Source organism: Parambassis ranga, chromosome 2 (genome assembly GCF_900634625.1).
Source record: "Parambassis ranga chromosome 2, fParRan2.1, whole genome shotgun sequence".
NCBI lineage: Eukaryota > Metazoa > Chordata > Actinopteri > Ambassidae > Parambassis > Parambassis ranga.
This window is the reverse complement of record NC_041023.1, coordinates 19,403,180-19,430,711: the sequence shown is the minus strand read 5'-3', so window position 1 is coordinate 19,430,711 and position 27,532 is coordinate 19,403,180. Positions and strand designations below refer to the sequence as shown.

The following is a 27,532-nucleotide window of genomic DNA, read 5'->3' as shown; positions in this document are numbered from 1 at the left end:
GATATTTGCTGTTGATTCAACTCTTTCCTTCTTCTGGCATAGTTTGCCAGTTCTGAGAGACTTAATTAATAATATGTGCATAAACAAGAAATCAATTTGTATGCATGAGAGGATTTCAAAAACAAGCAAATGAAACATAATCCTTCATAGTATGTGTATATATGTTGTGTTACCATTGTGTTATTGCACTTGTCCTAAAAGTACACCTGTACTCCACTGTGCGGCCCCAGATTAACATTTCTTTGACTTTATCTCCTGGAAAATTATTAATGTTAATGACACATCCTGTACTTTGGAGCATTATGTGTAATTTTACCTGTTCAGACTGTTGACCTATCAACGCTGTTTTTTTGAAAGAGGAACAGCCTCTCTGGATCCTTTTTCCAGACATCACATTCATATACAAAAACAAAAAATAACTGTATCATTCATTCATAAGTATACTATGTGTATACTCTGTTAAAGTCCAGCTACATGTTACGTAGACACAAGAAAATGTTGACACAGGTAACACACCAGGGTGTAATAATAATCCATAAATAGACAAAACAACAACTTGCAGAGGTGGTGTTTGATTCAGTTTGGTGCTTGGCTCATGTGGAGTCTTGTTACAGGTTACAGGTGTATGCTGGTAGCGAGCGTGTGCAGGCCAGTCTTGGCAGCATGGTGAAGGCCCAGAAGTCAGCTGGGAGGAAGAGCTCTCTTTGTCTCCACAAACAGGTACTGCGAAAAAAAGACCACAATGCCCGTCTGTTAAAACACACTTTTTATGATATGATGTACGAGTGGCACTTTACATCAATCAGTGCATATTCACTTTTTAAACTCATCTGTTTGTTTAAATGTCTACTACTTTCTATCTGCATGCCTAACACTTGTGCTCTGGGTGTTGTGATAAATCCACATACAGTGTTTTCTTGCAGTGTAAACCAGCTGATCCAGTCCAACATGTAGAGGGTTAAAAATAATCATATTTTGATATATTTGGAGCCATTGACTGCTTGAAGTCTTCGTCTCATAGACCTCTCCAGTTGCTTTGTACCTGTGCTTGTTGTGAGCTCTTGTTTTTTCAACAAGTGGAAGGCACTTCAGTCCGACTGATTTTAGCTGAGAGACTCAGCCTGTCAGGGATATTATTCACCTCTCCATTAAAGACTCTTTGGTTGTTTTGTTTAGGATTGTCATTGTGCTATGTGGTGACATGTTAAAGTCTCTGACTCTAAGCCTTTTAGTCAATTTTTATCTGTTGCTGCTGTTCGCAGTGAAATTGTCGATAAATGCCCCAACCGTAACAAAACCACTCTGTTGGACTTAAAGTGATACTTGAGGTTATGAGCTGTCCCATTTTTTTCTCTGTCTCCACCCTTGATTGAGTTTCCAGAAATCTACCAGCTGTGTGAGCGCAAATTAGTGTAGTCCAAAAGTTTGTGGTTGCACATGGCCCCAAGTGGTATTTATACCTTTTCTGATCTACAGTGATGGTGCTATTGGACAGAGTGAATTGTCAGAGGTCAAAACAGGATCAAATTTTGTGACAGTGTTTGAGTTTTATACAGTTTTCTGCTTTGTTTCTGTACACACGTGTTCATAAAAGAACCTTTACTGTTTTTACACAAGCACATTGAATGCTGAAGATTCTCATGCAAACTGAGGTTTACATACTAAAATAATGAGAAACTTTACATTTGGAAGCTCAAAATCTGACTTCATCGTTTGAGTTTTGCACCACATCTAAAGCCTGGAACTGAAAAATAATGTTCACTGGCAGCCGTACAGTAACAATCGTTTTCAAGTGCACAGTTACTTTTGAACCTTTTCTATTAGCTGCTGTGTGTGTGAAATAGGATATGTTTGACACACAGTCCTCTCAATACTTGTGAAAACCATTCGGTGGAGAGTCTCTTTAGACTAAGCATCCCATTGAAATTAACTGATTGCCTCATCATTGTATTTATTACTAGGGATATCCCGATCCAATCAAGAGATCGGAAATCGGGCCCGATAACTTGATACGTGACTCGATCAGAATCGAACATTACCTCCTGATCAGGATTCGGATATATATTTATTAGGGCTGTCAAAGCTAATGCCTTCTATGCAGAGTGGTTTTGTGTCTTGTAGTGTAGGGGTATGACAGCTGGTTTTGGTGCGAGAGGTCCTGGGTTCGAGACCTCGATGAGCTGCTGCGTGTGTGAAATCTTCCAGTGTGGCGGCAGCCATAGGCGTAGCTACCATTATATTAGAGGACGTCCCCCCCCACATTTTAAAATGGCCTGTTTGGACCCCCCCACATTTACTGAGTAGGAAACTCCACCTAACGCTGTTTCGATTGCTCGTGAAAAAACTCTGTTCCACTTGGTTCATAAGAGAATAACCTCACCACTGAAATCCACTCCATGCTAACCACAGCGCTGCAATACTGTTACTATAGTAACGGAGCTAACAAAGTTAGTGGCCTTCTTTGGGCAAGCGTAAAACACCATAAAGAGGACCGAGGACCGTCAGTGCTGGTCGAAGCTGGAGGAGGTAACGTCAGTGTCATCCCACAAAGTCCAACTCATGCTAAAGCCTTACTGCTTTGTCACATGGCCCCAGGTGAGGTTAGGCTGATGTTAAATCAACTTAGAAAAGTTGGGAGGAAGCTGCTGTTTACTTTCAGTTACAGTAGATGGTATTATTTGTCTGACGACATGTTGTTGCCTTTTTGCATCATTATAAACACATCCACAAGGTTTGTGGTGAGTTGAGCAGTTTTATAATATAATTTTTTTGTAAGAGTATTTTTAGTGTTTCAGTATTATCTGCATTAAGCAGAGTTTGGTTCATGGTCCAACAACTTTTTGAAACTCAGATGATGAGAAGACCACTGTGTTAAATCAACATATGCTGATGTTATTTCATTGATGATATATATATTTTAAATCTCACTTATGTTGGTACTGAAAGTGAGTCAGAGGCAGGGCCATCATGTAGGGCCAGTGGAGGAAGTTCTATTGCTGAGGTGAGTGATGACGGGAAAACTCAATCAGGTGGACATGAAGGGAAGTTTTCCAGCCTATTGTCTCTGTAAATGGGAGAGGGCGGCAGATATGGAGGCTTTGTATAATCTGTTAGGGTAGTAGCAGCAGTATGGTTGACATAACTGTTGTTTCACTTGGAATTAGTTTCTGCATGTCACCATGTTTTAAAATCAATGAGTTTTTGTTGATTCTGTCTCTGAAATAGTCATGAAGTGTTTACTTCTGTAGGTGAAATAGTTTAACAACCTGTTAAAATCCACAGGAAATTGCAACTACTTCACATTATTATATTATATTTCATAATATACTAATGTACTTTTTTTCACCACTCACCCACAGAAGGGGTTTTGCCTTTATAGAGAATTCTGAAAGTATCGGATCGGGACTCGGTATCGGCAGATACTCAAAATCAAATGACTCAGACTCGAGGGCAAGAAAAACTTATCGGGGCATCTCTATTTATTACCTCACTCCAGGTTTCACATCTGTTTTCATTCCACTTCACACCGTTGTTGCGAGTATAAATAAATCCCTGTGAGGAATGCCTGATTGACTGAGGAATTCACACTTCCTGATGTTTTTCTTTTTATGTTGGTTGGCCTCCTCACACTTTTCCCAGTGTTTTGTGGCTGCAGTAGCTACTGAACTGTTTTGAGGCACACTGTGATCGCGTGCGCGCACAGGGTGACGAAGTGCCCGAGTGGCCCACTTGTCCTGCAGTGACGCGTTGTAATGTGCCTAATGTGGAGTCATTTATCCCTCTTCAAGGGCGGCGGGGACACAAGGAGTTAGCGAGACAGACACAGACTCAGAGAGAAAATGAGGATAAATTGGTGGGTGGGAGAGCAGAAAGGATCGGGGACTCTGAGAGAAAAGATGTCTGGTCAGGAGACACAACTACACACACACAACACACACAAAGATATATGTGCGCACACTGAGGAATTGGTGTGAGGCTACTTATCTGCTCAAGGGTGGCTGTGTGCGACAAGGTTAATGCCCCCCTAAAAAATTCTTAACACTCACGAGACACGACAACCACACACACACACATTAACACACGGGACAGCTATTTTTTTTTTAGTTAAATTTTGAGAGTTATTTTTACCAAACTTTTTGTGTTTTAGCATCAGCATTTTGTTATTTCATACACGTACAGCAGCTGACAGCAATTCTTACTTCCCAACAACTGAGATTATTAAATCAAGAGCAAAAACTCACTATATATTTAATCATTCCTTTTTTTTAATGGCTCATGTTGTCTTCTCCTGTTTTGTCTCACAGAGTGCTGGTCAGACAAAGATGGAGGAAGACACCCAGCATCCACCCCAAGGGGAAGACCAGCTCTCTGATCAGACCTCTGTGCCAGCTGAGGCGCAGCCGGAAAACTGTGATGAGGAGACTCCAATGGACATCCAGGAAAAAGGCGACTCTAATGGCCAGCCCCTGGCCAAGCCTCTGTGGAAACCCATTCCCCCTCTGCTGCCTGACACTCAAAGGAATGCTACCACCACTGAGACCAGGGATCAGAGCTGCCAAACGGAGGAGGAGTTTCAGCAGGCCAACGGCTGGAGCCATGGTCAAAAGACAGGTGGGAAACAATTTTTTTTCTCTGCTCTGTTTGCTGCCTTGAGTCATCCACCGATGGGTTAAATCTGTCTGTTAGCCTCCTGTGTAGCTCACACTTCAGGCTTCTGCATTCTGACTGGTTTGCTCTAAAAGAGCAGAAAAGATTGAACATTTCATAAAAATGGATACAGCCTTACATGTAAACTCTCCTGTGAGTGCTAACTCTGCTGCTAAATGTGTGCTGCACACCATAAGAGAAAGGTCTGGTTGATCTTTGGCTCAACTGCAGAGGGGGTTGTGAGGTCAAGGAGGGGGTCACCCTCCCTGCTTGGGATTATAGCAGCTTGCATGAGAGAGGTGTGGGGGGTTGGTTAATGAGGAAAACACATTCTGTCACACATTAATACATAATCTCCATCTCTCTGTCTTTTTGTGAAAGCCTCTCACACAGTTGTCATTCACATTTCCGTGGGTGCGTCAGTCTGTCTGCTGCCTTTTTGCTTTCTGTGTGTCTCTCACTTTATAGTACTTTCAGACAGCAGACGTGCCTCTGATGAGGCAGCACTCGGTGTGCCTGTTGGACCCATTCATTAGACAACTGTCAGTCTGCTTCCCCCCTGTCACATAGACTCTGATAAACCTGAATAATTAGATGAAAGCTTGATTTGATTTCTCTGTCTGTCGTTGCCTACACAACATCTGCCACATTACACTGCTTATCATGTAGTGTGGATTTGTGGTTGGTATTAAAAAGACTAAAAAATCGTTTGGTTTGAATAAGTAACTAAAATCATTGTCACCAGTTAACAAAACCCTGCATCATCTTCTGACTGACAATCGTGCGTCTTTACTTATCATGAATTGTAGTCTGCAGGCTGTAATTTATGTGCATTGCTCAAAACCAAACAAACACGGAACATTTGTCACAGCGGGAAGCGCTGACAGGGTTTTTATTCAGAGCTTTGTCCCAGACACTGCTGTTACAAAATGCTGTTTGATATGATGTTCTCTCCCTGTCACCTTATGTCATATCAATATAATGCTAGAAACACTGAGGTGATTACAGGGTCTGAGAGGGTAATCGATCTGTGCCTATTGTTGTTTACCCCTTTCTGTTTGTGTGGGATTGTCACTGAAAAGTCAGCATAGCATTGATGTTAAAATAAAGCTTCAAAATATTCTTGAGAACACTTAACCTTGTTACAGTCTCTGTAGCCCACTCCTGAGCAGTTTATATCAATAATGCAGGACCCAAGCCCCGCTTCCTCTGTTTTATATAATTAAAAGTTGTTTGATGCTAAAGCCCCAGAAGCTGACAAAGGCCATTTTAATGGCCTGTGTGTAAGCAGGAACGTACAGCACAACTGACCGCCAATCAGCATGTAGTCTGCCAGCATGAGAGGAAATAACTCTCCATACCTGCAGGTGGCAGTAGTCTGCGTAATCAGAAGAGGAGAGACAAGAAGCCAGGACTGTGTGAAATATTCAAAATAAGAGCAACCTTCTGCGGGTGCTGTCTTGACTTTGTCATTCGCTGGCTTTGTTATGTCTATACACTGGTTCTCTAAAGGCTGAGCAGCCTGGTGGGCTCTCTCATTGGTGGGTTCTTCCTTCCATTCAACATGCGCAATCAGCCACGGCCAGGGGGTCAGACTGGGGGCTACAGTGTGGGAAGCACAGCAGAAACTAGGGCCACTGGCGTTGGGTTGCTACCATTGATTTATTTTGTCACAGCCTTATGAATTAAAAATAGCATCATTAGAACGTTTTAGATTTTTTGACGGTATTAATTGAAATGCGCAGGTGTTGAATTTTTTTTTTTGTGTGTGGCTGTATCTGAGATCAACACAAGCCCACAGGCAAGCAAGAACAAGATTTGTAAAAGCCGACAGTTGTGCTGTGACATTGAAGCGGGCCAGTAAATCAAACTGTCATCAGGAGCGCTGTTTTCTATCTGACCCTGCTCCCTGTGGTGATTAAGGTCAAGCAAAGGCAAAAACATTTTCCACTACATATCAATAAATTTACTCCTGGTCACGTTCCTGCTTTGGCAGTACGTGTGAGACCCGAGCAGGAGTATCACATCCTGCCCTGGCTTGGACCAGGGCCATCAGCATGTCTCTGTCCGTCATCAGTTCATGTAGACAAGCGCCACACAGACAGTATGTAAAAATTATGTTCAGTGTCTTTCTGCATTTCCTTTATGTTGTACAATGACATGGATCTTAGATGAATTGCTTCTACATAGAACGCAGTTGATGTGAGTCACTTTTATCAGCCTCCTGTATTTTCCAGGTGCTGCTATATTTCTCAGGTGTAATTATGTGCTCACTTTAATAAATTGCCATGCCTCTCCCAGGCCCGTGTGTGGAGCCCGGTGATCCTCCTCTGCTCCAGCAGCCTCTCCAGACCTCCAAGTCTGGGATTCAGCAGATAATAGAATGCTTCCGTTCAGGTTTGTGACTTTTCATTATCCCTCACTCCTTTTCTTATTTATCATATCCTGCCATAGCTTCCTTCTTTTCATTTGTATGTACATATTTTTTTCATTTGTGGATTAAGATGAATTAATTTATTATTTTGCCTATAAAATGGTAAAAATACACATTGATGTGCTCATTCATACATTGACTAATCATTTTAAGTTCAGCCAGAAAACTTAACTTAACCATTTATCAGCTCATCATCTCTGTTTAATTCTTGTGTTCTTAGTAATTTTTACGATAAAGAACCACTCATTTTCAGTAGATTACAATAAAGGAAGTCTTTGGATTGTTTCTATGTCCCATCCTTGTGATATCTCAGGAATTCCCTGAGGAAATTTCTTAAGGCGTTCTGTCAGACTCAAGGATGTGCTGATTAGATTTTGGTGGTTAAAGGTGAAAGGTTAAAGCTCAGTGTGACCATAACTCCACCACATGCTTGTCACACACCATGTGACAAAGCCCTCAATTGGTCCTCTGTAAACAAAGTCTCTAAGTAAGAGCCACAATTCTTTTTTTCCCTCTTTATTAGTCATTATTATCCAATAAAACACAATAGACAAATTAGTGGGGGGCGATGTGGAGGCCAGTAGCAAAAATAAGAACAGTCTTCATTTTCACATTACACAGACTTTACTATTGGGAGCGGCTGGCCGCATAAAGTCTCATTTACAGCCTTGCTAGGTGATGCACGCAAAATTTCAGGGGGCTTAAATGGCCGTAATGCACAGAAGGGGGGATTGTAATGTGAGTTAAAGTGAGCCACTGTTATGTCCATTACATAATCTCAACGAAGATGACCGTGTCTGCTTCTCTCTTGTCTTTTAGGCACCAGTCAGCTGAAATACATGCTGCTGAGGGAGGTGGACACCATCTTTGAGTGTAAACTGTGTCGCAGTCTCTTCAGAGGCCTACCCAACCTCATCACACATAAGGAGTACTACTGCCTGTCACGGCTGCCTGAAACTGATGGTCAGTTACACACACACACACACACAGCTCTGCTATCAAAGCACGTGAACACACAAGCTAAGCTAATAAACACCAAAAAAATCAATAGGCAAAATGAGTCAAAACAAACAAGCTGTCGAATCTGAATGCTCAAACGTAAACTTGGGATCACACAGACTCTCCCTGAACATAGCAAGGATCACACCTGAAATCATTTTTGGCCCCGCTCACACAACCCGCGCTCTGCACAGAATCACTGATTTCCTTCCTCGCCCCTTCCTCCCCTCACACCAGCTTTTTCCTTCTCATTATTCACCTATTATCTCCTCACACACCATAACCTGTTCTATCCATCAATCATTTCCTTTTCTCAAAGTGTAGTTTCTTCCTTTCCTATCACTAAGTAAAAGAGACTTTGATCTGGCAGCAGTTGTGTTTTATCTACTTCTCATTAGCTGCAGTGTGCGTCCACGTCTCTGTTCTTTACTGCTCAAATGTGAAAGGAGACTCAAAGAAGGGATGAAGCCGAGAAGACTCTTCAAGTCATTTACCCAGCTCTCCTCTTATCCTGTGAGGAAAGAATCCATCTCGGCACAGTCAATTATATTTTGCTCAGTTTCCTGCACAGCACTGATTGCTGTTGTAATCGTATCTCCTGCATGTTGTGTTAGTTGGCCGTTCCTTGCACCAAATGCTGAGTTTTTCCTCAGTGTTGAATTGTTATTTTTGATTAATAATTGGTGTCCTAAACCAACTGCTTCTTTTTTGTCTATCACCACTTTATCCTCTGAACTAAAAGCGTTTTGTCCCCTCAGACTTTCATCTCTTTTGTTTATTCACACACAAAGTCACACAAACCTCCATCCCACTCTTAAGTGGATCAAATGTTTTTCAATTTTACCGTCTTGTTCAGCAACACAAAAGAAAATTGAGGGGAAGGGGTGACCGGCTCTCTGTGAGATGTCTCTGTCTGTTTAGATTTCGACACTTTTATCTGATGCCTGTGCACAGTTTGCAGCAGCCGGACAGAATTCAGTGTTTGGGTTAAAGACGTTTTAGGGGTGACACATTTGCTGTTGACGCACAAGCTTTCAGTCCTTTCATTTCTGTTCCTAGTTGTGTTTTCAGAAACATATGGATCAATAAAATAGACCCACACAAATCTGAAAACAAACAAACAGAAGTGCCTTTCTTTGTGTTGGCCAGCAAGGCATGACTTTACCCAACCCTTTTGATTTGATACCTTAGTGAACTTTTTTCTTATGAGTCTGTGACTCTCTGCTGTGTGCACCACAGCATGAAGTTCTTTTTTAACTTATGGCAACATTTACAGTAAAATAGAGAATAAAGCGGTTAGGTTTTTGTAGTGGTGTGAACCCAAAAGCAGACTGCAGACGACGAACAGTTAAGATGAGGTTTAATTTGAAGTTATAACAGAGGATGAGTTACACAGAGCTTGTAGTGAGTGTCCGGAGTTGGATGGGGTGTGTGGCTGTCAGGCTGGCTGCTGGAGCGTTTCCACATTAGGCGAGTTTCCTGGGCAGAGGAGTAAACACAAAATCACTGGAGGTCACTGTGGCGTGAGAGTTACCCGAGACAGTTAACAATGCAACTGGCGTCCTCCACACGCTTATAAGGATTGAGGTGAGTAGACAAGTCACAGGTGTGCCAGTCGCCAGCCAGCAGGAAGCCACGCCCAGCTCCCAGAAACAAACGGTGACCTCCCAAGAGGGAGGAGATAAAAACACAAGCACAAAAACATACACACATGCCCCACACATAACATGATGCAGCATAGCCTTGTAATTAATAACATCTAAATACAGTCACTTCAAACACTAGTCCACAAAAATGGGTGTTTTTTTTACACTTCTACACTTCTAGTACACATACAGACCTACTGCATGTCTCATGTTAGTGTGTGATGTTCCCGTGAGTTCTTCAGTTCTATTACAGCTGACACACGGTGAGTGTGATAAGACACAATCAGCAGAACGTGTGATGAAATATCTGTCAAATTTAAACATACACTTATTGGGCTGTTTGAAATGTTGTTTCTGGGAGCATAAAGTGACCTAAACTTTTTAAAAACTTATTTGAACCTCAGCAGCCATTTAAGTTTATGGGTTTTTCTATTTTAGGTTCGCCTGGTGATGACAAGCAGAGTGTAGCCACGAAGGAATTATTGGACGCTATATACCCCAGAAACGACCGACCAGACTACGTAGTGCGACTGGAACCCATTCAGACCACAACCAAAGCTGTGTACCAGCACCTGTCCACAGAGGAGGAGCTGGCCAGATTCCCATCACACACACCCAGGTTGGTTCTCTGCAGAAAGACCTCATTCAGTGAGTCTTTCAAGCTTTTTTCTGATTGTCTGTCTTAATTTTTCTTTACAGTGCTAGAGAGAGTCCAGTCGCTTGGGAAGGAGAGACAGTGGAGGGTGTGGAAAACAGCCAGACCAACCAGCCAGGTGGTCCAGAAAGCAGTCCAGGACCCAAACAGGGACAGAGCAGTTGGGAGGCAGAAGAGGAGGCAAAAGGGGAGGAGCAGCCACAGCCCGAAGATGAGGGGTCCAACAGCGGGGTGGGTGGCTGGACGTGCTTCAACTTCACTGCTTTGTCTTTTGTTTGTGCGGTGTTGGGTTAACTCTTTCATTGTCTTTCATACAGGTTGAGGACGTGACAATCTCTTGTTGCCTCTGCGGCCAAGACTTTAACTCACGTCGCAGTATCAGACGTCACTGCCGCAAAATGCACCAGACGAAACTGGAGGAGCTCAGAAAGTTTACAGAGACACGCACAGTTCCCACAAGCCTGCTGTCCATGGTGAAAGGTAGATGCTTACACAGTTAATACGCATGGAAAAGACTGAGTAATGTCATAAGGAGCGTTGATTGTGTTGAAGTTTTTTTTGCTTAAGTAACTAAGTAAATTACTTTTGCTGATTCTGGAGGTCGGCAGAGGACTCTCAGCACACCCACTGGAAAATCCTGCCCAGTGTGCCTCAAAACCTTTGCCACCAAAGCCAACGTACGCCGCCACTTTGACGAGGTGCACCGCGGCTTGCGAAGGGATACCATCACGCCAAGCATCGCATCGCGGCCTGGCCAGCCTTTCACCCTGGAGGTCACGCCTCCCAGAAAGACCAGCAGCAGCACTAACGCCTCTCCAACACGTGGCCATAACTCCAAAACCACCCCCGTCAACTCTAAGGCCACACCTTCAAACCAAAACCAAGCCAAACCACAAAGTCAGGTCCAGGCTGCTTCACAGGCTGCTTCACAGGCTGCTTCACAGGCCAACCCATGTCGCTGCACGCTTTGCAAGAGGACATACAGCTCTCAGGTTAGTTTGCTTTCCAGTGTCCTGACCACACATGGTGTTTATGATGATTCTGAATTTCTGACTCTGTGTATTTCAGCTTATGTTGAAGAGACACATGCGTATAGTCCACAAGATTTACAGCCTCAAAAGGCCTGCTGCCCCAGCAACCTCCACTAGTACTGTGACAGCCACTCCCAGCAGCAGCAGCAGCACTAATGCTGGCACCAGCTCTAATGTTAAAGTAAAGGAGGAAGCTACGGAGCCGTCAGATGAGGAAGAAGACGAGGACATTGACAGCAGTCCGGCTCCATCTCCAAGTGACAGCACCGGGACATCCAAAGCAGTTTCTATCACACCCAACCCCATGAAGGTTAAGGAGGAGGAGGCCCCGTCAAGCCCCAAGATAGCCGCGCCCTTATCTTCATCGTCCTCCCGTGGCGGAAACGTGTGCAGCAGCAGCATGGCCGCCAAAATAACCAAGCTGTCAGTGGGTTTTGATTTCAAGCAGCTCTTCTGCAAACTGTGCAAACGACAGTTCAGTTCACGCCAAAACCTCACAAAGCACATCGAGCTGCACACAGACGGCAACGACATCTTCATCAAGTTCTACCGCTGCCCACTCTGTCGGTACGAGTCACGCCGCAAACGCGATGTGCTCCGTCACGTGACTGTAGTCCACAAGAAGTCCTCCTCATACCTGGCCAAGATCATGCCCAAACTGGAGAGCAGGGCAGTGAAGAGACAAGCGGAGGTGGTCCTCAACAGCACCAACAAAAGGACGAGCAGCAGCATCAAAGAGGAGGTGAACGGGCGCCACACCTCCTCATCCTCCTCCTCTCCCTCACCTCCCGTCACTCGCAAGCAGGAGTGTTCCACATCTGCACCAACCGCCACTTCAGCCTCCTCCTCCTCCGCCCCTCCTCCCGCCCCTGTTACTCGGAAACAGCAGGAGCTCTCGTCGCCTGTTTTCACTCCATCGCCTCCCGTCACCCGAAAGCAGGAGAGACTGCAGATGCACCAGCCGCGCCCCATCAGCCCGCCTCTGACCCGCCGCAGTGAGAAGCACTCACAGCAACGGAACTCCACCTCCTCATCCAGCAACCAAACCCCAAACACCCGGCGGCACGAGGCCCAATCAGAGGCCAGCACAGAGACGTCCTCCACTGAGGTCAAGGTGACCAAGAACTTTTCCCTTCACGCCTGCGACCAGTGTGGACGCGCCTTTGCTAAGAAGGTACGTGATGACACACCTGTTCCAAGAGATGACGATCAATGATTATTGACTATATAGTTTATGGAGGTGTGTTTTCCATATGTATGGTCTCTCTCTCAGCTCTACCTAGAGTCTCATAAGCGAAGTCATCGTAACGCACAGACGTCAGCAGCCAACAGGAGGAAAGGAGTCAGCACCCGCTCCAAATCTCTGGTCTGGTGAAACACAGTGAGTTCACCTCCCACTTCATCGCTGTCTGTGTCTGATCCTCTCAGCTTGTTTTCTTCTTCTTTGTATTCAGAAACAAAAAGACAAGCTGCCATGTTGTGTGTGTGTAATAGTAAACCGTGTGTTTTAGGCAGAAATTAGTTTTTCTGAATTTGATTTATCTGCATTCAGCAGCTGTTTCCTACATATTCCCCCTCTCTACAGCAGTGATGTCAACCTGATTCACTTCTTAGGTTGTGTTCTCATACAAATTCGACTCGGATCCTTTAAAGTTCAGTTATTCCTTCACATTCTACTCATGTCATTGTGAGCCCTGACAAATGATGTGCCCCCCCCCCCCCCACACACACACACACACACACACCTTTACAGGCTGTTTTTGTCTTAACCAAGGAAACATTTAAAATATCAACAGCTGTGAATGGAGTTCGGTTAGTTTCTTACCCTGTGCTTTGTGTTGTCCTCTCCCTCTCACAGCGAGCCAGACGAGCGAGCCACCAACGACAAAAAAATATCCAACTGGAAAAAAAACTAATAATAATGGAGGATCGGCGCAGAGGATGAGGGAAGAGATGACGTTAAACATGAAGGAAACAAACAGAAAGAACAAGGAGCCCGACAGCGGAGTGAAGTACAGCGGGGGGTTTATTTTCCACCTTTTGCTTAAGAACCAAAAATATTGTTGGAATCTGACATTGTTATATAGTGTCATTACGAAGCCAGCTAGCCTGCTGGACGTGGCCCAGAGAGCAGAGGACTCGCTGCTGCTGTATATACGTCTGTATTCACTTACTACAGTATGTGAATATGAATCCATATGCAGACGCTGCTTTTGCTTTGCTGTTGCAGTCTGTGATGCGTATGTTTGGGGGGGGGGGGTATTTGACCCTAATCCCACACAGACACAAACAACTTTGAAGGTTAGCGTCTCAAATTATCTCGTGTGCAGCTCGGTCCCTCTCAGCTTCACCTCGCTGCCGATTGGTGCAGCAGAGACAGAAACTGACCCATGCACGTTTTCACCCGTGGCTCCTTAGAAGGCTCCGTGCTTGACTTAGAATGTAAATGTTTCCTCTTTGAATTGAAAAGCAAACAACAGTTCAAGAAAGGGAAACACCTCAGTCTGTTTTGCAGTTTGTTTGTTTTTTTAAAGTGTGTGCTGCTTATTAATTCCCAGTGGCTGTTTGCTTCCTTCTCTGCTTGTTGTGTTAGCATGCTTATAAAGGGTGTTTCCTTTACTTCAACACTACTCTGTTGTACCTCTACAGAGACTAAGCCCCGCCCCCTTACAGCGGATTTATTTATTTAAGAAAAGAACCATGGATTAAATATATGATGCTGTCGATTTAACAGATTGTTTCAAAAAGAATCAAAGCTAACGGTACATGGCTAAAGTCATAACCTGATAGGATCAACTTCTATGATGTGAGCTAACCTCCTAAAACAAAGCTGTGTTCGGGGTTAAATGGGCGATGACCTCACATCCTGTGACCCTCTGTCCTATTTTTGGTTTGTAGTCCAGTTGAACCACACCAGAATGAGTCAGGAGGCATCAAGAGAATTTATTTCTATTAAACCGACCCTGCCAGGCAACCAATATGGCCGCCACCTCGGCACATTCTCCTACTAAATGAGATGCAAATCACGAGTTGGGGCATGTCAGTCAAACTTGATCTGTTTCATGACATGCTAGGACTGTTTCCTGTCTGTTAAATTGACTAACATCACATGGTTCCATAGGTTGACAGGTAGAAAGGTGAGACTTTCTCTCTCTCTCTTTAGATTTGCCAGCTAATGAGCTTTAGCATCCCCAGTTCTCAGAAGGGGCATTTATGCTTAATGAAATAAAACAAAATCACCCAAATCCCAGCCATGATTTAACTCTTTACAATATACGAAGAAGCCTCTTCCTGTATGAAATGATGTTGTGACAGCCTCCCTCAGCTACAGATTAGCTCCATTACAGTTACCTACACAGTGATGTATGGTCAGGTGTACAGTGATGGGACTGCATATATAAAAACAGGGCTACTCTTGTGCCTGAACAGCAGGAATAATAAGTTTGAAGTGACAGCAACAGTCTCATTTTCAGAACCTAACAGTTTACATGAAACTTTTTGCTCAGATTAACTTTTTTTTTGCATCCTTACTTATGAAATAATACATATTTTGGACTAAATGCTGGATCGGTTCCTTTTTAAAAGCGGGCGGGGACGTGTGTGTTTGCCTCCGACGGTAGTCTTTGAAACACTGCTTGTGCACGATCAGAGCTGGAAGGAAGGAAGACCAAATGTAGATAAAGTACGTCTTAACGAACAGAAAGCCATGAAATGGAACAAAAGCAGACGGCAAGAGGAGAAGACCAAACTTTACTTTTCTAACTGAAAACGCTGAAAGAGCAACCAGGTCTTGACAACGTGTAGTTATATTAGCCACTATAGTTATTTACTTGTGTTGGTCGACCGTGAGCTTCAGACGTGTTTACGAAGACTTTGCGTTTGTTTTTTTTTCATCTTATTATAAGATTTGAGGAAGGAGGACGTGTTTTTGTTCAAATGTATCAAGAAGTGAGAAAAGCAAAACTCAGAGACGTAGTTTTTTTATGTTGACATTTCTTTCATCACGACTTGTAATATGTTATTAAACTCACCTTCTAGATACTTGAGAAGAGTTAGAAGCCTTTCAGATGTGACAAGAATGTTAAAAACCAACCACATAAATAAAAATGTTCTACATCAAAACTCACTCTGGAATTGTCTCTGGATTTATTTGAGTCCTTCACCTCCATCCATCATGTCTGTTTACTCATTTTGCATTGTTTGGACACTTTTTGTCAATCTCTTCATTCTTTGTTATGTCTTTTTTTCATTGAGAAAGACAAAAGCACTTTTGTAAAATGACAATATGCATAAATCACCTGTGATTCTGTCAATCATATTGATCCTGCTGTATTGTCTGTGTACCTAAAGCCTGAATCAGCTCATTGACTTCCCTTTAAAACTACAGGAACTCTACAATGAGCTGCACCTCAACACTTCGTCCATCACTGCAATCAGCTGATTATTGTAAGACCTGTCACACACACACACACATACCACTAACTCCAGTTGCCTGGAAACTGCAGCTCCCAGCTGTTAAAGGAAATTGTTTAAAAAACATGAAATTTTGTGACCCATTTTCAAATCTCAGAGCTGAGCAAAAGTAAAAAAATAAAATAAAGTATTATATGCATGCAAGAGAATTCCTGTGGTCTGGTGGCCCTCAACATACCCGGATGTCCACCACACACACACACACACACACACGCACACAAATTACTGAGATAGAAGAAGCAAAATTAGCTAGTAAATAAGGTAGTCTACAGAAAACCGTATAACATAGTGTTACAGTATATATACATACATATAGCATACATATGTGTATATACACACATATATACATATACATACATATATATATATATGTATATATATATATATATACACGTATATATATATATATATATATATACATACATTAACAATGATGTATGTCTGATTGCTTTAATGTTATCTTCATTGGAAAAAAAGACATTTTCAAGTGACCCCAAACTTGTGAACGGTAGTTCGCACATTTCTGTACTTGAATCATTGTATAAACAAAACTTAAAAACCGCCACCTCCAGCTGCTCCAACTCATTTTAGATGAGGATCCCCACCTGCCTTTTTTCAGGTTGTAATGAGTCTAACTTGGCCAGGAGATGGCGCCATCGCCCTGCGTCTCACCTCCGTCAGCCCACCGCCGCCGCAGCGTGTTGGACATGTTGCGCACATCTTCCCCCGTTGTCACCGGAGAGGAAGACCAGGGTCTGCTTGGATCGCCTGGTTTCTGACTGCACGCAGCTTATCAAATTGTTATTACACAGCAGATGGGATGCGCTTCATTTATTTAATTAAATTCACCATTCACCACATAGAATCGTTCTGGTGTGTGTGTGTGTTTTCTTTACAAAGGTGTGAATCAAAGGGAGCTTGAAGTTCAGGCAATTAAGAGCAACGCCCCTGTGAGCACATTTTGATGACTTATTAATGTGTCCGCGTCACCAAAGCTCCTCCTAACTGTGGAAAAAAAACAATCGATCAGACTGATTGATTAGTAATAAACTTGACTGAATAGGGCGGACTGTGCGGGTGCAATTATGCGATGATTTGGTGAGAATGAAATACATATGTTTCATAAAGCGGGGAGGAAGAGGAGGAGGAGGAGGGGGTTTGTGGTTGGAGTCGTGCGCTGTCCCTTTCAGCACCGAGGAGCGGAGAGGGAGAGAGAGAGAGAGAGAGGGTTGTGCGTGGACGTGGAGCAGCACGGGAGCGGACTTCACGGAGAGAGAGGGAGAGAGAGAGGGGTTTATGCGCAAAGTGCGGAAAGCTCTGAGAGAAGACCATGGATAGAAATCAGGTGGGTTTTTACCAACATTATTGATCAGTGTGTGATGAATTCCTCCGCTCTCTCCCCCTCTCTCACCCCTCTCTCTCTCTCCTCCCCTCTCTGTATCTGAATTTCATTCTTGCTGTTATTACAGGCAGCCTCTCTCTCTATTGTCTCCACATAAACAAGTGCGGAGTTAATACTTCTTTGCGTTTTTACGCACGAAGCCACCTCACTGCGGGATGACTTCTGAACACCTGCGGCAGATCTGATTCTTACCTTGCGGATTTGTCTAAGTGTGTGTGTGTTTTTTGTATATATATATATATATATATATGTGTGTGTGTGTGTGTGGAGGACTGATATTTTTTGGGGAGGGTGAAACTGCTGAGCTCCGCAAGGAAGTTGCCTTAAGGCGGACAGGGACCCCGAGGAGTCTGCGGGGGGAGGAGGAAGAGCGCTGGAGCTGGATGAATTAGATTTTGGATTTCGGAGGTATCTAACTTCATATTTTATTTATCTCTGATGAAAAATCTCTTCATTTCTGTCACTGGCGTGTCTTTATCTGTGGGTGTTTCCTCCGCGGCTCCGTGGCGCTCTGCACATTCCTCCACTGATGAGTGATCCGATCAGTCTGATCGATCATCTTCTGACTTCTGGCGGGATTTATTTATGTATTCTTTGTATTGTCAGTGTTTTTCACTGATACTGTGCAACACTGTCAAGTCGGGAAACGTGTGCTGTGCGTTACTTAGTAACGCGTTACTAAGTAACGCACGTTTAAATGGTGATTCTCTGCTTCTACTGTGGATGGCACTGTCTTAATTAGGGTGCGATCAGAAAATACCTCCGCTGCCAGTGCAGACTGGAGCCTATAAGGGCTGCATAATGAGCACACACACACACACTCCTAGACTTTGATCTCTCTCTCTCACACACACACATGTCATTTCTGAACCTGTGGGCTGTGTTTTATCTCTGCACACATATCTTAATCATATCAGAGGCGTGTGTGTGTGTGTGTGTGTGTGTGTGTTTATTTAACCCTCATGCATTGTTCGCAAACACTACCCTAATGTGTTGTTCGGGGACAAAAACGTCCTCTAACTTTAACGGTTTTAAAAATATATTAGATAAATATTTTTTTGAAATTTTTTTGCATAGACCTTTTAATTAACTTCAGTTCTAATCAACAGTAGTGAAAAAATCATTTTCCCCCAGGATTTTAACCCTTTAATCACCAATTTTATAAGGGGTGGTGCTGAAAATTGAAAAAAAAAAACACAAAATGGCTCATTTTTAATAGAAAAGGTGAATGTGGACTGGATTCTTTTGAACCTTTATTACAGTCTTGGTCATGTCAAACATCAGTAAAAAAATTGACTTGATTGCATTATTAGTTTTTGCACAGCACTGGATTTTCTTTTTTTCTCCCTAATGTGTTGTTCGGGGACAAAAACGTCCCCTAACTTTAACGGTTTTAAAAATATATTAGATAAATATATTTTTGAATTTTTTTTGCATAGACCTTTTCATTAACTTCAGTTCTAATCAACAGTAGTGAAAAAATCATTTTCCCCCAGGATTTTAACCCTTTAATCACCAATTTTATAAGGGGTGGTGCTGAAGATTGAAAAAAAAACACACAAAATGGCTCATTTTTAATAGAAAAGGTGAATGTGGACTGGATTCTTTTGAACCTTTATTACAGTCTTGGTCATGTCAAACATCAGTAAAAAAATTGACTTGATTGCATTATTAGTTTTTGCACAGCACTGGATTTTCTTTTTTTCTCCCTAATGTGTTGTTCGGGGACAAAAACGTCCCCTAACTTTAACGGTTTTAAAAATATATTAGATAAATATTTTTTTGAAATTTTTTTGCATAGACCTTTTAATTAACTTCAGTTCTAATCAACAGTAGTGAAAAAATCATTTTCCCCCAGGATTTTAACCCTTTAATCACCAATTTTATAAGGGGTGGTGCTGAAAATTGAAAAAAAAACACACAAAATGGCTCATTTTTAATAGAAAAGGTGAATGTGGACTGGATTCTTTTGAACCTTTATTACAGTCTTGGTCATGTCAAACATCAGTAAAAAAATTGACTTTATTGCATTATTAGTTTTTGCACAGCACTGGATTTTCTTTTTTTCTCCCATTTTGTCCCATAGACTTACATTATAAACACACTTTTTTTGACTGCACAGCCATGGCACTACATAATCATGCATTCTTGATTGTTGGTGGTTTACCCTGTTGGTAGGGGGTAAAATTTGTGATTTTTACAGTTAACAACTTAATTACCATATTAACCCTTTACCTGCAGGCCTGTGCTCATGTAGTGTAGTTTCTGGCTTGTATATGGAGTTATAGGGAGTATTTTAGCACATAATTGTGTGTCTACACACTGTGTGTGTATGTTAGAGAGGAAGAGAGCCATTTGCACACTGATCTTGTTGTCTGTGAGTACACACAACCACAGAGTCTTCATAGTAAACAAAAACAAAGAAAGTGTTGCTATGCACGTGTGGCCCTTTGATGTCTACAGGTGCAGACTAAACAAAACAAAAAGGCAAGTGGTCTTACATGTGACCTTGTGGTCATTTGATGGTGAGAAGAGCAGAAAGCAACATGAAGAGAGGATTCACTTGTGCACAATCTCTGGAAATGATTGTGCAGCCTGGCTCTATGAAGGGCCAGGCTGTGAAGCTGTGAAGGCTGCACAAGTAGATCCGTCACTTGTTCACAAGCGAATCCTTCATTCGTTCACAAGTGAATCCTTCACTCATGCACAGGTGAATCCTCTCTTCATGCTGCTTGCTGCTCTTGTCACCATTAAATGACCAGGAGGATGCATGCAAGTCCACTAGTGTTTTTGTTTTGTTTAGTCTGAACCTCTCAGCATCAAAGGGCCCGGCACTTACTTTTAGGGCTGCAACAAATTTACTTTACTTTACTTTACTAAACTACTTTTAATACTAATTTTAGTAGGGGACTAAACTGTAGATTAGATTTGGTTAGTCAATGATTATTTATTATGTTATCAAGTTATCTATCTATGGTGTCTATTTAGTAACATGCACATGTACGTATGGTCGTGTGGAGCGCAACACACCATGGAAAAGGGGCACTTAGACCTCACTTAGACTAATTCAGTGATCTCAACTGAGACACTAACCTAAAAGTAAAGTCACTCTACTGGAGGACGTGTTTTCCGAAAGCTAAAAAAAAAAAAAAAAACAGCTATTTTACCCATCCACAACTTCAGACGCCAGAACTCCTGGATGTTTTCATTTTACATGCTTATGCATTGCCGTTGTACGTCTGAATTAGGTACACTTCACTTACTTAGTAACTTTATTTTCCTGACTTTCCTTCCCTGACAGTGTGCAAATGGCTCTCTTCCTCTCTAACATACACACACAGTGTGTAGACACACAATTATGTGCTAAAATACTCCCTATAACTCCATATACTTAAGCCAGAAACTACAGTACATGAGCACAGGCCTGCAGGTAAAGGGTTAATATGGTAATTAAGTTGTTAACTGTAAAAATCACAAATGTTACCTCCTACCAACAGGGTAAACCACCAACAATCAAGAATGCATGATTATTTAGTGCCATGGCTGTGCAGTCAAAAAAAGTGTGTTTATAATGTAAGTCTATGGGACAAAATGGGAGAAAAAAAGAAAATCCAGTGCTGTGCAAAAACTAATAATGCAATAAAGTCAATTTTTTTACTGATGTTTGACATGACCAAGACTGTAATAAAGGTTCAAAAGAATCCAGTCCACATTCACCTTTTCTATTAAAAATGAGCCATTTTGTGTGTTTTTTTTTTCAATTTTCAGCACCACCCCTTATAAAATTGGTGATTAAAGGGTTAAAATCCTGGGGGAAAATGATTTTTTCACTACTGTTGATTAGAACTGAAGTTAATGAAAAGGTCTATGCAAAAAAAATTCAAAAATATATTTATCTAATATATTTTTAAAACCGTTAAAGTTAGGGGACGTTTTTGTCCCCGAACAACACATTAGGGGGTAAAATTTGCCCACAGTGTACCGTTGACCTATGAAAAATTTTAAAATCATATTAACAAAATTTATGTAAAATTAAGCTTATTGAGGAAAAATGATTCAATTTGTCCACATATTGACAAAGTTATGGCCAAAATAAACAGAAAAATTTCTCTCAGAGGACAAAAATGTCCCGAACAACGCATGAGGGTTAATAGCATCCATGTGTGGAAAGACAGTGCAGGGAAGGGAAGGGAGGGAGAAGGGAGGGAACATCCCCCATTTGGCCAAAAATGTTGCTGCTGAAAAGAAGTTGGTTGACATCAGAGATGGGGGGTGAATGAGAGAAGATGGCAATTGTTGGGCGAGCTGCTCACTCAGAGCGCAGGATGGCGAGAAGAAGAAGGGGGGGGGGGGGGGTGAGAGAGAGACAGGGTGGCAGGAAAGCTATCACTTTCTGAAAAGAGCAGCACGCTCCCTAGAGAGAGAGGGGGGGGGGGGCTGATGCGATGATGGGGAGGATGGAGAGAGGGAGGGAGGGAGGGACAGTGGAGGAGTGGGCAACAGTCACCCCCCCACAGACGGCCGGCCTTGGGGTGACCGTCTTTGTGAGCGTGGCTGACTGGTGAGGCTAAAGGATGATTAAGCTCAGGTGACAAAGATGTCACTCTTCTTCTTCTGCAGACCTGATAATCCTCCTTCAGCCTCATTGTAAATGAAACATGAAACTTTTAATAACCTCGGGGCCTCAGCTCAGACACATCACACCCTGATCTGATCTTTTTCTTTTTTAAAGCTCCTCTCTGGAGACGTTAGCATGTAGCTACACCTCTGAAGCATGTCTCTCTTTTTGTGTGTTTCTGAACAAGAGCTGCGTTCGCTAGCTGTAATCTGATGAGCTGGATGGGGGGTGTTTATTGTGGTTTAATGACTGGCAACCCCCTTGCCTCATTCTGAAACCTTTCTGTGGCTGCGCCAAGAGCAGCCTGGATCCAAGGAGGGAGTGAGAGAGAGAGAGAGAGAGAAAGTGTTGAATAAACAATGTTGCAGTGTGTGGCGTATACATGGTGTTAGCAGATGAATCAGAGCTGGCTAACCTATATAAAGCAGGGTTTTTAATCATAGCGGGGTCTCGGCTCTGTGAGTGGCTTTGACCTAATTCCATTTACGGTGGAGAGAAACAGATGAATTAATTGGGACAGAATCGAATTATAAATGGACTCAACGAGAGTGAGTCTCACACACTGTGACAAGATCGGAACGCCAAACCCTGTCCGGGGTCCTTATGGGTGACTTCCTGCAGAGTACGCTTAATTGATGGTTTAGCTTTGCTCTCAGGAATGGATGCAGGTTAAGATCTACAGCTGGACAGGAATAATAGCAGACCTGATGTGCTCCATTCACTGGTATCTGTATGGAGCCACATTCAGACCAAAAAGCTGAAAGCAAAGTGTGGTGATGAAACTGTGGACAAATGTATCTCACACAGTTATGCTATGATTTCTACTCTCACAAATATGAAGCAGCCATTAGCCAGCTAGCATAACTTAGCCAACAGGTGTTGAAACAGTGCCCAAAGCTGACAAAACTAAGCTAAACCAGCTGCTAGCTTGCCATTTAAGTGAGTCCCGTCCTCTCACTGACGGATCAGCAGCAACCTCCTCCTCTCACGTTTGTTTGTTTGTGCTGAAGAATTATCATCTGCAGAACAAAAATAACACTGCTAGGCTAATTAGGCTTGGCTGTGTGAAATAGGCCATCTCAGAAGCAAAGCTTGTGTGTATTTAGGTAAGCAGGACAACTATAATAAAGAATGGTGATTCAGAGTGATGACCTACATTATGGAGGAATGATGAGATGAGATACTGTATATAGTGACCAAACATCTTTTAATAGCACTGAATGCTGCTTGAAATCTGGTGCTTGTCTGTTCAGACTGCTATTTAAACCCTTATTATTATTATTATCATATTTTTGCGATTGGGCGCCCCCTACAGCCCAGCAGACTCCTAACTGTGGGATCCTAGCAAGTGTCTAAACCTTATTGAAATGAGCTAACTTTGCTTATGATTAAAAGCTAGGAAAAGCATCGTTAACACAGCCTAACATGCAGCAAGCGCTTGCTCATGTTAGCTTGTTTGCTAATTTTGCAGCAAATGCACAAGAGCACGTAATCAAATGAGCACAAAGCTGTTTTTTTAATTTTTGCTTTAGATCCAATGAAAAGTGTCACTGATGAATAAAGATGAATAAATGCATATTTATTTGGAGCTTAAAATTTGCACAAATTAATTCTCCATATAGTCTCCATGTGGAAAATAAAATATAAATCCAAGGATCTCAGATCAGGGGAGGCAAATGAGAAAAGATATCCCCAGGGCCTCCACTAATGAAAGCACATTAGCTCTGGAATCATGTAGAAATCAAGCAGTTTGTCAAAAACAATTTTCAGCCTGGGTCACGAACGCAACTTACTGCAACAACTTCACAGCAAACAGGGCTGCTTAATGTGCAGCTCAGTGCACGACATTATTACCACCACAGAAGAAGAAACAACACATCAGCATTTAGTGCTCCTAATGTGAAGACACAACATTTAACATTAAAGTCTACCTGTGTGTGTGTGTGTGTGTGTGAAAGTAATGTGTTCATTTAGCTGCAGCAGGAACAGCAGGTGTTCCGATGATGCTCTGCGGCACCAATCTCTGTGGTTTCATTGCTCCTCACATCTCTCCTCCCTCCTTCCATCCTCCTCTTCCTCCTCCATCCTCCTCCTCTTCATCCTCTTCCTCCTGGCTCTCCTCACATCTCTCTGTCTCCTTCCTCCCTCCATCCTCCTCCTCCTCCTCTTCCTCCTGGCTCTCCTCATCTCTCTGTTGCTCTCCCCTCGCTCCTCTGCAGCAGGTAGTCTGTGCCTCCCAGTGAATAGCCCGAGGAGCTCAACAGAAAGGTTCTGTGCTGTCATTTTAACAGCTGTTCCACTCATGGATGTGCCAGGAGATGAGTGTGTGAAGAGCTGATTACAAACAACAATAAAAGTGCACGTTGTGACGTCCTGTCTCTGTCTCTCTTCAACAGGCTCTACTGAAGATGTGACTGGTGGATTACAGGCTCTGCTCCCTAACTCGCCTTCTGCTGCATCAGCGCCACATCTTCTTCTTTTGTTTGCACTCTCTTCTGGAATATGATTTGCTCAGGGGGCTTGGCTAGCTCCAACCTGTGGGGTCTTTCACCTTTCCCTCGTTGACCAGTAGGAAGGCCCAACATTTTAACTTACTCCAGAACTCTTAGTTTTGGAGTACCTGCTTCTGCTGATCATCACTCCGCATGGTAACTCTTTTGATGATCATGGAACCCCAGTGGAAGCCTCGCCGTACGTCCGTCATCTTCCTCTTCATGGCCGCTTCTTACACCTGTCTCCATCCCGTCGCATCCTCTCAGCGGATCCCCGTGGATCCCCAGGCGGCACCGGAGTACGCTCACTCCATCCGCCTGGATGGAGACATCATCCTGGGTGGATTGTTCCCGGTGCACTCGCGGGGGGACCGCGGCACACCATGCGGAGAGCTCAAAAAGGAAAAGGGCATTCATCGCCTGGAGGCCATGATGTTCGCCATCGACCTGATCAACAAGGACCCCGAACTGTTACCCAACATCACGTTAGGGGCCCGGATCTTGGATACCTGCTCCAGGGACACGTACGCTCTGGAGCAGTCCCTGACATTCGTGCAGGCCTTGATAGAGAGGGACGGCTCGGACGTCCGCTGCGCTAACGGAGACCCCCCGATCTTCACCAAGCCGGATAAAATCGTAGGAGTGATCGGAGCCGCGGCCAGCTCTGTGTCCATCATGGTGGCTAACATCCTGCGACTCTTCAAGGTAAGACTACACTATACTTCTGCACAGAGGTTTGGGAACCTCCTGTCCAGTGATGGCAGCCATTTTGAATGTAGTCCTGGAGTCGTGATGACATCACAGCAGAGAGAGAGAGGTTCAGCTGTTAAAGCACAAAGTGTGATTTTATCTCATGTTCAAATTTGTGTATGTGTGAGAGATGTGTCAAGTGATGCTTGTGAGAAAGTGCTTTATGTGTGTGTGTGTGTGTGTGTGTGTGTGTGTGTGTGTGTGTGCGCTGTACAGCTTAGATCATTCTGGGCATGTGGTTGAACCACAGAAAAAATGGCTGCTGCCAAACACACAGCTATCAATTACTGCTGAAATCTGTCAACAGCCACTTCATTCACTGCAGTGTTCACACATGTGTGTGTGTGTCGGCTACAGTTGTTTTTAGTACACGTGTGGGCTTAATCGAGCATCCTTATGAGCGCTCGTGTGCAGAGCTGCTCGTGTCTCCTCTTGTGTCGCTCTCGTTTGTGTCCTTGCAGCAGAAGCTAGTTAGTTGGTTGGTTGTGTGTTTGTACAAGTGTGCATTGTCAACATGTTGCTGTGTAATGATTGTTATTATGAAATATGAGTCTGGAACGGACGCCCGTGGCATTCTGTCCCACGCTGTGTGTGTGTCTTTCAGAAATCCATATGCTCTGCATGTATGAGAACATATGTGTGTTGTTGTTGTTGTTGTTGGACGCACTTGTTAACAACCAGCTCGTGCTTTTGAATTGAAGATTTGCATATTAAACAACAACAACAACTAAACATGAATTATGCCAGGATGTGTCACAGCAGCTCGTCTCTCTGCCTCGTTCTCATCTGCCTAATACGATTTAGGGCTTTGTGTGTGTCTGTTTGTACATATGTGTGCATTATTGTATGTCTTATGTGTGTGTGTGGGAGTCTTAAGGATTTGGTGAATGTGTGTGTGATGATATCAACCGCAGGCCTGTGGCAGTGGTATTAGATGACAGAAGACTGTATCTCTCTCTGCATAGTTTAACATGAATAATGCAGCATGCGTCACACACTGAAAATAGTATGGAAGACACACACACACACACACACACACACACTAACATGCTGCAATAAACATATGTCTTATTTAAATGGGCTAATCTGACAGCGCTAGTCACAGCCAGTCGCCCACTCAGCACAAGAGGCCCAGAAAGCAAACACAGCTCAGTGTGTGTTTGTTTGTGCATCTTTTAATCTAACAGGAGACAAAGGAGATTCAAACAACAGATTGTGTGGAAATATTCCACATCCAAATCCTCCAGAAAAGATTTTTTTTGCCGCAGAGGATGCTACGTGCCAACGATCACGGCTGAGAGAAATCAAGTCGAACAGAAAGTTGTTGTCTTTTTGTTACTAGTTTCCTCTTTTGAAGATTATCTTCAAACTGTTTCCGCTCTGTGGGATGATGCACAGTGCGGAGAGGGGATGACATCAGATATAATGAGATGGAACTTTGTTAATCCTCATGGGGGGAAAAACCCCAGACCAAGAGAAAAACTCCAGGAGGAGTTTAGCATAAAGAGCTGATAAAAGGCATCTAAACACACTAAAGAGTGTATGTATGGATTATTATAACATATTTTCTTTAGTTTGGCCTTTGTGACCCCGTTCACACTCAATCCTGCTAGAGCGGGATTCAGGCCATATCTGGATATATCTTGGCTTACATCTGGCTCAACTAACGAATCCGGTTAGCCACGTGATACTTCTGGTTCATAGGGACAGTTTCCGGGTTGCATACAAAACATGTAAACAACCATCGAACTACGACAGCTTTGCCCCGAGTTTATTTTCCACAGGGCTACAAAGAAATAAACTGCTTTTTGAGCCGAAAAAAAAAACCGACACGGGACACAGGAAAAAAAAAAAAAACACATGACGCATGCATGCACGCATGCTCGGCCTGAACGGACTTTGTATATATTACGAGGCGCCACCTAGCAGCTTGGAGGACAACAAAGAAGCCGGATTAGGCTGGATTGAGTGTGAACACGCGTGTGAATGTATCCAGCTTAAAGGCCTATTTCCCAGCTGTAGGTTAAAGGCTGCAGAGTCTTTTCCAGTTCGGCAGCCCCCCTTTGTCTGCACACCTCACTGACTTGGCTTCCTGTGAGCATGAGACTGTGGTTGTTACAGACTACTGGAGGCGTTCCTCAGCTTTGGTTTGATTTTTCTGCTTCTCTTCAGGAGTTTCAGCACAGTTTGAGCTGACACCTCAGTAATTTAATGTGGAGAACTACATGTTCTCAATGCCAGCCCACTCCCTCACATGGAAAATGTAACATGTCAATATTTCACCTTGAGAACAGAACACATGCAAATTTCACGGCGTCCTCTCTTTGTGTGAACGCTGGCTCTTGTAAAATGTGTTAAATGTTAAACCACTTACTCTGTTTTTGA

At 43.2% G+C, this 27,532-nt stretch overlaps 1 protein-coding gene across 5 annotated transcripts in view; it reads left to right on the top strand.

The window, feature by feature from the left end:
* The window catches only part of LOC114432687 (zinc finger protein 800-like), a 29,745-nt gene extending 14,207 nt beyond the window's left edge, over window positions 1-15,538 (top strand). For 3 of the 5 annotated variants that reach the window (XM_028400862.1, XM_028400861.1, XM_028400860.1), the window contains 11 exons: window positions 615-720; window positions 4,305-4,611; window positions 6,949-7,044; window positions 7,901-8,044; window positions 10,165-10,345; window positions 10,426-10,612; window positions 10,699-10,861; window positions 10,982-11,373; window positions 11,450-12,586; window positions 12,686-12,793; window positions 13,271-15,538. In XM_028400862.1, the coding sequence (XP_028256663.1) occupies window positions 664-720; window positions 4,305-4,611; window positions 6,949-7,044; window positions 7,901-8,044; window positions 10,165-10,345; window positions 10,426-10,612; window positions 10,699-10,861; window positions 10,982-11,373; window positions 11,450-12,586; window positions 12,686-12,787 (2,766 nt within the window). In that variant the 5' untranslated portion in view covers window positions 615-663 and the 3' untranslated portion in view covers window positions 12,788-12,793; window positions 13,271-15,538. The remainder of the gene's footprint in view (window positions 1-614; window positions 721-4,304; window positions 4,612-6,948; window positions 7,045-7,900; window positions 8,045-10,164; window positions 10,346-10,425; window positions 10,613-10,698; window positions 10,862-10,981; window positions 11,374-11,449; window positions 12,587-12,685; window positions 12,794-13,270) is intronic. The other 2 variants (XM_028400864.1, XM_028400863.1) reach the window with 1 other exon arrangement.
* Window positions 15,539-27,532: the final 11,994 nt, after the last annotated feature.